We start from the raw sequence: 12,348 nt of genomic DNA, 5'->3' as shown, positions 1-12,348 counted from the left end.
AAAGGTAAAAAACCTCAATATCTTCCCTTTAAACGAAACCAGTGAAAATCCCTAGAAGGATCATAAGTCCTCAGAACTTCCTCCCCAATGAGAGTCAAAAACTCTTCTTTAATAAGACTTTTGGTTTTATTAAGAAAAACGAAACCTCCAGGTATTTCTGCTTCTGAGACGATAAAAATCCTCAGCAATTTCTGTCTAAAGGGCCCAGTCAAGACCTCACAAAAGAGATTCTAATCCCGTATATTAGAATGAAAGAAAATACGCAAAAAAAACATCAACAAACAGGTTATCATGCAAATGATCCGATGTGCAGTATGTTCATACACCAACGTTTCTTGAATGCCGGGGGCATCCTCAATATCAAGCAAATGATTGGTTGAGGCTCCGCCAAGCATTGACGTAACAAGCTCTGTGTTACTTTGTCTCTAAGATATTTTTAGGCCTAACCTAACGACTGATTTTACTTTAGAGCTCCATCACAGTTTCTCCTCGTCAGTACGTAGATTCTGTCTCATTTCAGCCGTTCAATATAAAGAGGAACATTTATATTTTATAACACACGTAACTGTAAACTTAACAACTAAGAAATTATATCGGACTTATCAGTTTTATGCTGTGTGTAGTTGTGGACGAGGAACATTGTTACTAGATGGCACTGAGATAAAAACAACTGACTTGTAATGAATGACATTACGATTATGATATCATTGATAACTCCACTGGTCATACTTATATGTCATTGTGACATAATTATATAACGTTTTAACATCCATTAATTACACAAATGACAAATAATTCATGTCGATCTTGCGTTCCCACCAATGTCATGTCATTGTGAAATAAATGTCTTGCGTCCCCAGCTGTGCAGAGCTTCAATTTATTACCTGCATTGTATTTAAATTATTTCAAATATCAATTAATCAGGTTGTAGTTTCATATATAAATTGTTTATATATTTAAAAGCGAAGTTTTCTTTTCATGTTTTCTGTTAACTGTTCCCGCATTCAATGATGAACGAAGTAGATGATACTGATAAAGATGAATATGGTGATAATTATAATGATGATGCTGATGACGAGGATAATGGTGATGAAGAGGATACTGATGATGACGATAAAGATTAAACTGAACGTGAAGACTCCACGTAATTCAAAATTTCGCGTTGAATTAAAAAAGTAATCTGAAATCCCATACATCTATAATGGATTGATATAAAATTTCCAAGAACTGTATAGAACCTTTGGAAGTGCCATAAATCGCTAGAAATTAAAAATATTTGGCATTTTTGATGCAAAATTTCATTCTAAAGTGAGAAATAGTTTCTAAGGAATTTCAAAATACCACGAAAACTTTGAAAAACACTAGGAATTTTTCATAATGATCCAAATAAAATCCACAAAAGCTGGATTAAACCTTTAAGAGGTGTCATAAATCATTTGAGATTTCCAGTATTTAACGAAGGTTAAAAACTTCTTTAAAAAAATACAAACCAAAAATTTTTACAAATTCCTACGTATCACAAAAATTCGAAAATCTGAAAAAACCCTTAGAACTTTCTAAAAGAATCGAAATAAAATCAACAGGAACTCCATCAAGCCTTGGAAGATGTTTCACATCTCTGGACAGTCTAGAAATCATTTATATATTTTTTGAGCGCAGACAAAAATTTGTCGGCAATCCTTGAGTGTAAGAATAATTCCTAACTCCTCAAAAACACTACTAGCCATCCATAACGATCTGTAAGAAATTCTTCCGAGAATCAGAAAATTTCTTGCGAATGAAAAAGTGCCTTCAAAACCGTACTTTTTGTTAACCAGGAATTTTAAAGCAATATGAAAATTTGAAGAACAATATCCCAAAACAATCCAAATAGAATCTTCATAGTCTCTGTAAACTACTTGCAAGGTGCAAAAATTTCAAAAATCTTTAAAAGGATTTATCCAAAAAATTTACAGAATATAGTTTTCGAAATTTATTCCAGACATCATAAAAAACCCTTTTAGAGGTCTTCATAGCTTGCCTTGGAGAAATGTTTTCGATTATAACAATTACCAGACTTTTATAGCATTTCCAAAATTTCCGCTCATGTCCTTTACTAACCCAATTCTTCCGCTAAACTTCGATTTGGCGAAGCAGAAGCGCGCGATCTCTTGAACCGACCTCTTGGTGCTTCTCATCCTCTCCAGAGCGTCGCGAGACCTTTAGTGCGACGTCGACGCCTCACGCTAAACGTCCATCAAACTAACTTTCTCCTCCACTTCAGCTGAAAGTAGAAAGAAACTTAAGAAAGTTATTTTTGTGTTATTCTGTGCGAACTTTCAGTGGTCGGTAAAATCCGAAGGTGTGTCCAGTGGATTGTTCTTGGCTGGTAAATTGTTTTTTAGCATTTGGAAGATGAATTAAAGGAAAACGATTAAGTAAAGGCACAAATTTTAAAGAGATTAGCGGTGGATTATAAACGTTATATAGAGCGATAAAGGTTGGGAGTTCTAAAACTTAAGTTTCTTCTGTTCAGTGTTTTAGTTTAGTTTTGTAGCAAATATTGAATTTTAGATTGAAGGATTAATTTGGTGAAAAAATGTAAATTTTTCTTGGATAAACGACCGTTTGATTAGGTCCTTTACCGGCAAAATATACACACGCAAAATTTCCAACACAAACTCTTTAAAAAGGCGCCCGGGGCTGGGGATTTTTAAAAAATTGAAACTGTAAGGCTCGGCTTAATATCGCGTTTCATCGTGCTGGAATATTGCTTTTTTATTAAAAGTTAGCTTTGCTGAAGAGGCGGCTTTGTATCACTAATCAAAGTCGCGTTTCCTGCCTAGAAAGTTCGAAAAAATTGTGATTAAACGTTTGCTAACAGACTGTTTTTCGGTAAAAGTTTTTTTAACTTGCACTTATTGGTTTCTTTGCAACGCTAGTGTTAAACATGGTTGAATCCAAGAGAATTAAAAAAATGTTATAAATATTATTTGAGAGCCAGAGAATTAACTAGACGTTTTTTTAATTAAATACTTTAACGTCGTTACATATAGATAAATTGGAATTTTGGAAATTATAGCGTTTCGGCATGGCGTTCGCAACTGAATAACTATATTTTCCGCCATCCTCATGTCATGTTTCCCCCATTTTACTTCGAGTTAAATTGACATGACAAGAAACAAAAGTTCAAAATGGCGGCTAAACGTGACACATCATACCTTCTGCCATTTTTGGACCAAAGTCATCACTTATAATGTAGAGGTGGAAGAGTTATTATGACATGAAACACCTTTTTATTCTTTAACAATTATATTAAAGTCAAAGACGTATCCTTAAACCAACTTACGGATGATTTCATTCTAAAATAAATACACTGAATTTAATCTCACTGGAGAAAAAATCAAAGGCGTATCAACGCCTCCGATCTAGGATTTGCAAAGTCATTAATGCATCTACAGAGGCCAGTAAGAAAGTTTAAACATTTTTTTTGCAAATAAAAAACTCAATCGTGGCTCTGACAGACATATCACGCATCACTTCTGTCACTCATATTATGACAGCTGTGTCTGAATTTACCAATTTACCAGATAAAGTGATGTAGTACTGGTCATAATCACAAAAGTACCTCACATTTGTCCCTGGTAGACATAATTTTCTCCCCCGCATGCAATATTTACTTTTCCCATCAATACCATGGGTAATTCATCAGCGCAGACCAGCTAAAAACAATCCAATTTACACCCAAAGCGGCTAATTAAGTCTAAAGCTTCTAATTATATCGGTTGAAATTAGAGACTGTTTCGTGGTCAACGTTCCTCCTCTTTTTGCCGTTGATAATCATGATGCGCGGCACGTCGCTCCGCCGCTGATTGCGATGTCGCATGTATACGACAGCATTCCTTTGAAGCCCTTTAGAAGGGCGATGGCTGAACAGAAGAAAATCTCTACGGTCCAGAACAACCTTAAGGAGGAAGACGAGAAGCGACAACAGCGCAAAGGGTCAGCGGACATCTTGAGGAGCTGCGCCAAGCCGAAGAAGCCCAAGTCGCGCAGCTTTTCCGAAATGTTTTTCAAAAGTAAGTTCTAGTTGAATTCTCAATTTTGAAAATTTTGAGAATTTTGAAAAATCTCAGATTTTTCGAATTTTTACGCAGTTATTTGAATTCTGCAGGAAATTTTAGCCTGAAATGACGTGTCAGAGATGATGGTTCGAGAGAAGCATAAAGCAGATGGAGGACGCTCTTAGTGCCCACCATTTTGTTTTTGAGCCTTGTTACAACACTAAAATTGAAACAGAATTGGCAACTGTTGCACATCATTTCAGACCGGAATTTTCCGGGGAATTCGGTTAAGGAATGAAGGCAGAATTTTCGCGCTATATATAACCATTTGTAGAGGATTTTTGTCATGGAAATACATCTTTATTACATTCTGAAAATTCATAACTTAGAAGGTAAATAAAGTATCGCAATGCAATTTCACTCAAATTGAGCCGTTAGTGGAATATCGCAAACACAGGCCTAGAGGTAGGGCGTTCTAAATCATTAACTCAATCAAAGCATCGGGCAGAGTTCCAATTTCGATAACTCATAACTCAGAAAGCAAGTATAATATCAATCCATAACTTTGCCCAGTCTAGGCCCTAACTTAGCAATCGCAAGCGAATCGGATCTGAAACAAAGATACACGAAAATTAAATACATTCTCAGCAATGCGCAGACCGCTCCTTTTAATCTAAATTTTATCACTAAATCCATTAAACCACTTCGAATCTGACCCAACTAACATTACGCAAAACTAATAATAATAGTGATATTAACCAAGTACAGACTCGTATCAAGATTTCAAAACTGTGCATTGTGGAGCTTGCACAATGGAATTTCGTAACATCCATAGAGATAAAACATAGTATTTCGAAATTCTGCATTTTCCAGAAAATCGTGGAGAGTAAAAGGGAAATCTGGGCTTAATTTGCGTTTAATACAGTCCGCAATTTTGCGCCGCAATCAGTGGCGACTCACAACAAACCGTATAAATGCGCGTTTCGCTTAATTATAACCGCATTAACATAGTGCATATATTAAGGTGCGCATTTCTCTGGATTTTCCAGGATATGTACACAGCACTAGCGAAATTTATAGAATAATAGATATTTCTTTTAATTTACTATTATAAGTCCAGAAAAAAATGGCTGAAATAAGTGTTTCAAATTTAACTATTCAAAATGGCTGATAAACTCTGGTTAAGGCCAGCAAAGGTTGAAAATTTGGTACCCCCACAAATTCTCATACAGATATTCGATTTGTAGAACGAATATCATTGGCGTAGATGGCGCGGATTCGAGAGGCTCGACTCAATCCAGAATTTAAAAATTGGCACTGGCTCTAGCGCGGCCCTAAATATTTGATCGTTTTTTTACAAGTTTTTCTACATGCTATTTGCACCCTGAGCATCATTGGCCTAGCAGTCAGTTTCCTGCTCTTTAAAAATCAATCAGCAAGAAATTCTGCTTCGGGCAATGGATAGCGGAAAATTGCCACCGCCACTGGAACATCACGAAGTAGTTGGATATTCTGCCAAGAGTTAAAAAATATCTAACATCGCCACTGGAGGACCACTGAACAGCTAAGTATTTTTCTGCATATCCTCAAACACATACATACATATGTATGTAACAGAGGCATTAGTGGCGTCGGCATCCACTTAATATATTTTTAATTACTTTTTCTCAATTCTAGTAATTTATGATGAAAGCTGTTGTAATGGGACTTTTTCAGGCCAAAACGGAGTCCCCGCAGAAGACTTCGGCAGTAACGAGACTCTGAGGGCCGAAAAAAGTGACGAGGACCTAAAAAAGACTACTACCATTCACTCAACCCCCACCTCAACTTTGGATGACGGATACGAGTCTTCCAACAGCACCCCCTTGGTTTCAGGTACCAAACAATCCTAATTTTCAAATTTTTAAGCATGATCGGAAGTCTTGAGAATCCATGGATGTCCATCGGACACCTGCATCCCTAATGGCTCAATTAATAAACCTCGCACTTGAAATTGGGCAAGCAATGTTCATTACGAGACACTCGGCTCAAATTGGAATTCCATAAACAACTTCGAGGACTTTTAATAAAGGAGAGAGAGATTATCGATTCTCTCCGGCTCTATCTAGAGCCGCTCTCTTCTCTAGAGCCGAAATGCCGTCGTTTATCTTTGTATTGAGATATGTAGAAAAGAATCGGGCCTCTTTGATCGCCGATAATCGGGCCGTAAAAAAGCGGGAGACGCTGATGGTAAAGAAGAAAGAGCGTCGGGACGCGAGGCGTCCGGATTGGACGCCTTAATGTAGCTATTAAAGATAACGAGGTTAGCGAAGTGACACCCGAGAGCTATAAACAATTACAAGTCGATTTCGTTTAATAAGGTCGGTGCAACGAGGATAGCCAATTTCCCTTGTTAATTGGGTGCAAACAGGGTCGGGTCAAAAAGATTTTTCAAGAAGGTTCGTCTGCAGGAAAAACATTTTAAGCCTACATAATCGCCGCTTGCCAACATTATTTACATGCCCATGCTGAACATTTACTTATTTCTCACATTACAGAAAATGCTTCTTCAAATTCTTTAAAACCATTCTGAGCAAGTTGCACGCCATTTTATGTACGTCCTGCATGTTGGCCAATTTAGTTCATAGGTGAAAAGCGGCAAAGGTGGAGACAGAGACAACTTCGTCAGATTTCGAGATATTCTCGGTAATGTGTCCGAAACGACGCACTTACCTGTGCTTCGCGAACCTTATCGAAAAGAGAGTCGTCAGTGTGGGCTTCTTTCCCATTCGGACAATTATTAGGACATTCCGCACCGTTCCAGAAGCCAAGCTGGCTGCACATTACCGCATTCCAGGCCTCCAATATCGGAGTTATTCCCTTTTCGGTCGTCCCCTGCTCCGTCACCGATACCCGACAATACCTACGGTTTAATAAACCGTCAGATTTCCAATACTTAACTAGAGAGAACTTGGTGATATTAGTGATGGAGAAATCCTGAGGATGTCGGAATATATTCAGTACGAAACGCCGCGGCTTTCAAAATTTATGTTTCAAAATAACGTTGGATAAAAATGTGAAATTTGAAAAGATTTTGTCTCAATCGTGATTAAACTCCAGTGGCGTCCTGACTGAAAAATTCCCTGATTTCCACGCGAATGAACGCATGTGATGATGGTCTTATCTTGGGATGGCATGAAAATTGACTTAAAAAATGGTAAATAAATTGTCTACGGTTCTGCAGATGCCAATTTGAGATGCATAATTTGAACGTAAAAAATTAGATTCTACGTCGCCATATTATACTTGTTGAGTGTTATAAATTTGCAGGCTCGAAAGCAGTAACGTTTCCAGATGGAAATCAGAAAAGATGTTAGAATATAGGCTGTTGGTATAACTGTTTTACCATCTGAATCAGGGCTTGAGCGCCGCTGCAATAAGGATTGGATGATCGCCTGAGTAAACCAAACCAACAGGAAATTAATTTTTAAAATTATCTTGAAAACACTGGCGTTATCAGCGATAAATTTAAAGAAAGCTTGATGTAAAGAAGAATGCTCAAATTTTTGTCTACTGAACCCGGGCTTGCACACCAACGGAGGTTTTAATAATTACACATACAATAATCTACCGAGTCCCATAAATTTTCTGAATACATCTTTTCCTAACAATTTAACACTTTTAACTAAATCCTCTTCGATTTACTAAATTTCTCATCCTTCAATCTCTAATTCCTGGCCGTTTATGACGCCATCGAAGGCCTTCAGCGTGGCATATTATCGAAACCGATCAGGAATTCTCCACCTTGCGTCGCTATTGGAAATACCTGAGGAGACGCGAATTTATTCATTTACATGTAATTGCTGTCGGCTCTCTCCCCCTTTCGTTGCACACAATAAAAATTCACCAAGGACGACGAGAGCTGCGCCTCTAAGCCCCCCTCCCCTTCCAAGGACGAGATTAATCCCTGCACAGGCCTCTTTTAAGTGGAACCTCTCGACTTTTTAAAGGCACCATCTTGAATCATATCTAGGCCCTTCAAAGTATAATATTGCAGTTACAGTCATTGCCCTTCATGCTTATTAATTTTTATTTAATTATCGTAACGTTTTAGCTTTAACTACGCTAATGGATTTTAGAGGGGAATAGTTTTTTTAAATTATGGTAAAGAAGCAAAAAAAAGGCAGTGACGTGAGGGTTCTCATTTAATTTTATAAAAGGGGTGACCATGAAATGTTTCAAACAAGAAATTAGAAATCGAAAAAAAGATATGTCTCTAAATTTTTTGTTAGAAAATAATCTTCAGGATGTGTAAATATCCTTAATTTTTTGATAATCAGAAACGTAGAAGAAGCTTTCTTTTATTTTGTTCCAAAATAAACGGATAATTTTCCTTTCAAAAGAGAATGTACAGAGACCTCAGTACGCCACTGCCTATAGAAAATTTATAGCATCTAAATTACAATAGATACCTTACGTCAATGAAATTCCTTGCGGATAATATATAAATAATGATGAATAAACACTCAAATTTCCTATTTAATCAGTTAAGAGGCAGTGGCGTAGTAAGGCTGTAATTTGCAGTACAAGACTGTAAGAACAAAGGATTAATTTGGAAAATTCTATGGGTCAATAAGAACTTAATGTGCTAACGAATTTTTACATGAACAGCACTACCAGTGTTATCTACTCAACTTTAACGGATAATGAAATTTTGACCATAAACAATCAATAAACAGCGGCGTAGAGTCTGACAAAAATTCAAAGAAACAAAACTAGAAAATGCCGAAACTAAAACATCGTAATTATCCCGAAAAATTGAGACAAAGACTTAAAAACTTGCGACAATTATTATTGTTTGGAAGCTCTTCTGCGAGCATTCGAATAAATCCGTCTTAATTACTGCCGGCAAGCTTCTTTGGCAAAGCTCCTTTAAACTTTAAAAGCTCATTTAAAAACTTTCTGCTAAACACAAACTGGGCGATGAGCAGATACTTTTGTTTGTCTCTATTCAGGGGCTCTAACCCCAAACTACCATTGTTTGCAGGGAAAAGCTGCTATGGTGAAATCTTTTAAAAACCGTGAAATTATAAACCTTTGACGCCGATGAATTTTCATGAGGACAATACTCCACTTATTCAAGCTCAATAACTCTATCTTCAATCTATCATCATTTGCAGGCAAAGGCCGATCCAGACTCAACAACGCCTCCTCCAACCTCGTAATTACTTGCACCTTAAGAAAAAGTAAGTCCCAATTGTTTAAATGAAAGGAAACTTATGGAGAAATGTTACAGAGGATCTCCATGTTCAACTTGAGGAGGACGAACATGAATCCTTTGTGGTTTCTCCTACTTCCAGCCAGGCAGGAGAAGTCGATCCAGACTCATTTACCGCAGAAGACAACAGGGAAACTTGGGGCTCCAATACCGATTTCCTGCTGTCCATCATAGGATTTGCAGTGGATTTGGCCAATATATGGCGCTTCCCTTATCTGTGTTACAAGAACGGAGGGGGTAAGTAATTAAAAGCGCCTTTAGATGCATAAAAAGGGCGCAATTAATAAGACCTTTTGTTATCCGCATTCCACGTGAGCAACTTTTATGAATTAATTAAGGCTTTATTGTGCTTTAAGAGAGAAAAAAGATTTTGCACTGATTTATCCATTAGATGGCGCCACTTCCCGCTCATAGATGGCGCCACAGGTATTCAACCACAAATATGTTTGCATTATCCTACGGTTTCAGGTGCATTCCTCATCCCATACACCCTAATGTTAGTGTTCGGAGCCGTGCCACTTTTTTATATGGAACTAATCTTAGGCCAATTCAATAGACAGGGACCAATTAGCCTATGGCGGATATGTCCGCTGTTTAAGGGCGTAGGCTTCTGCGCAGTATTGGTCGCCTTCTATGTGTCCTTCTACTACAATGTCATTCTTGGTATGTGCATAAATTTATCTATTTTTAAACTATATGTGTAAAGTTGTGACTGCAGCTTGGGCTCTCTATTACCTGGGCTCGAGTATATCGGAAGAGCTGCCCTGGATACATTGCAATAACACATGGAACACTGAACAGTGTTGGGAAATCAGAACTTTGAATCAGACCAACAGAACTTCGTTGGGGCTTAACGCTAGCACCTGGAACACCAAACATACCCCTGCGTTCGAATTCTTCCAGTAAGTCTGAGCGACACCTGTCGGTTGTTGTCCTAAGCTATGAAATCATGCAACGCATTCCTTAAAGATGCGGTGATTCTCTAAACTACAAGTATTTTCTCTTTTCAGCCGCGCAGTCCTGGAGATGCAATGGAGTGATGGTTTACACGAAATGGGCTATCCCAAATGGCAGCTGGTGGTCTGCCTCGTCCTTATCTACTGCCTCCTCTACGTCTCTCTCTTCAAAGGGGTAAAATCGTCGGGTAAAGTGGTGTGGGTGACCGCCACCATGCCCTATGTAGTACTCACCATCCTCTTGGCTCGTGGTCTGATGCTTCCTGGAGCATTGGGAGGGATTTCCTACTACTTGAAACCCGAACTCTCCAAGCTAAAAGAAACTCAAGTATGGGTGGACGCAGCTGTCCAGATTTTTTACTCTGTCGGGGCTGGATTTGGGGTACATCTGTCTTATGCCAGCTACAATACTTTCCATAATAACTGTTACAGGTGAGTGGACATGATTGATAAAAACGGGAGTTTAATTGAGGTTTTAGGGATTGCATTATAACCACCATAGTGAACTGCTTCACCAGCTTCTTCTCAGGATTTGTGATTTTTACCTATTTGGGATACATGTCGCATAAGCAGGGGGTTGATATTAAATATGTAGCCACAGAAGGTGAGTACCTGATAAGCCTAATATGATTGCCACTTACGAGGTTTACCAGTAAACAATTTTTGAAAGGCGTTCGGGTATAAATCCCATAATAAATTGATTACCATTTCAGGACCAGGGTTGGTTTTCCAAGTCTATCCAGAAGCAGTGGCAACTCTTCCAGGCTCCCATCTGTGGTCAGTGCTCTTCTTTTTTATGCTGATCATGCTGGGAGTGGACTCGGCTGTAAGTTGTTTGCTAGGTTTCGAATCCTGGAAAAATTAATGTTTTTTTTAGATGGGAGGGCTGGAGTGTGTGATAACAGGTCTCATGGACGAATTCTCAGTTTTCTTCAGAGATCGGAAATACGCCAGAGAGACGTTCACTCTGATTGTCATTTTGACTTCATTTTCTGTGGCTCTAATCAACGTAACGCCGGTAAAAAATTAACTATAACTTGAGATTTAGCATTAAAAATTATCGTTACAGGGAGGAATTTACATGTTTCACTTGTTTGACACATACTCTGCAGGAATATCTCTGCTATGCTCAGCTCTATTTGAAGCAATTGCGGTCTCATGGTTTTATGGTGAGTTCTCCGTATTAGTTAATTATAATCAGTTATGTAGTAATGAAGATTATGGGCAGGTTTGGACCGGTTGACCCAAGACGTGGAAGCCATGCTGGGCATCAAACCTGGCATCTATTGGAGGGTCTGCTGGAAATTTATTAGCCCCAGTTTCATTGTGGTATTAACAAGTTACTCATGGTCAAAGAATAATAGAAACGTAATCGATTATTTTCTTTATAGTGTGTAGTAATGTTCGGGCTTCTCTACCATCAACCATTAGTCTACAATGACTACTTGTACCCCAATTGGGCGGAATGGGTGGGATGGTCTCTAGCCTTATCTTCAATCATGATGATTCCCTTAGGGGCCATTGTGCAGTTGTGCAAAACTGCTGGTTCTTTTAGAGAGGTTATTATTTGTAGTACCTACATTTTTCAAAAGAGTTCTTTTACTATGTTTTTTCAGAGGATGGCTCTCTCAATATCTCCCATAGAGGAACACGAGGACATTAGGAGGAGCAAACTAGTTAGGAGGTTTAAGGCCAAACACTGGCTGTTTGTGTAAATTGTTTCTATAATGTATAAATTAATTTTTTTAGTCCGTAGTTCTAGTCTTAAGTACAGTACAATACAATGAAACTCTGTATATTTTTTATGAGTAAGTGTACATATCCAGCAATAGGAGTAAGATAATTTTAAAATATTTAACAGAATTGCCTTCGACGTTAAATATTTTAATTTGTTACTATGAATTTAAGATAGTTGACATTAATGGAACGAGAGAGCTTGCCAAATACATGTAAAGTAGTTCCTAAACGTTAGTATTATTTCCCTGATAACAGACAAGCATATTTCTACTTAAAACAAACAACTTGGCAATCAGCCCTTAGCGGCCATGTTGGAAAAACTTTCCCGGCGTTTTCTATTTTGAGGCTATACATT

The 12,348-nt window shown here is 38.0% G+C and overlaps 1 protein-coding gene across 2 annotated transcripts; it reads left to right on the top strand.

Moving 5' to 3' along the window:
- Positions 1–2,155: 2,155 nt before the first annotated feature.
- On the top strand, positions 2,156–12,287 carry LOC136410951 (sodium-dependent noradrenaline transporter-like). Of its 2 annotated transcripts, none has more exons than XM_066393331.1 (15): positions 2,156–2,341; positions 3,775–4,058; positions 5,760–5,918; positions 9,203–9,268; positions 9,319–9,537; positions 9,769–9,963; positions 10,019–10,202; positions 10,311–10,688; positions 10,736–10,860; positions 10,970–11,082; positions 11,134–11,274; positions 11,326–11,425; positions 11,485–11,585; positions 11,648–11,815; positions 11,873–12,287. In XM_066393331.1, exons 2-15 carry the CDS (start codon positions 3,857–3,859, stop codon positions 11,969–11,971), a joined length of 2,250 nt encoding a protein of 749 aa, XP_066249428.1. In that variant the 5' UTR covers positions 2,156–2,341; positions 3,775–3,856; the 3' UTR covers positions 11,972–12,287. The 2 variants fall into 2 exon arrangements, with proteins under 2 accessions (XP_066249428.1, XP_066249427.1); XM_066393330.1 differs by having other exon boundaries at positions 2,156–2,368; positions 3,692–4,058.
- Positions 12,288–12,348: the final 61 nt, after the last annotated feature.

The sequence above is a fragment of the Euwallacea similis genome, chromosome 9 (genome assembly GCF_039881205.1).
Source record: "Euwallacea similis isolate ESF13 chromosome 9, ESF131.1, whole genome shotgun sequence".
In the NCBI taxonomy this organism is placed as follows: Eukaryota; Metazoa; Arthropoda; class Insecta; order Coleoptera; family Curculionidae; genus Euwallacea; species Euwallacea similis.
This window is presented reverse-complemented; position numbering and strand designations above follow the sequence as displayed.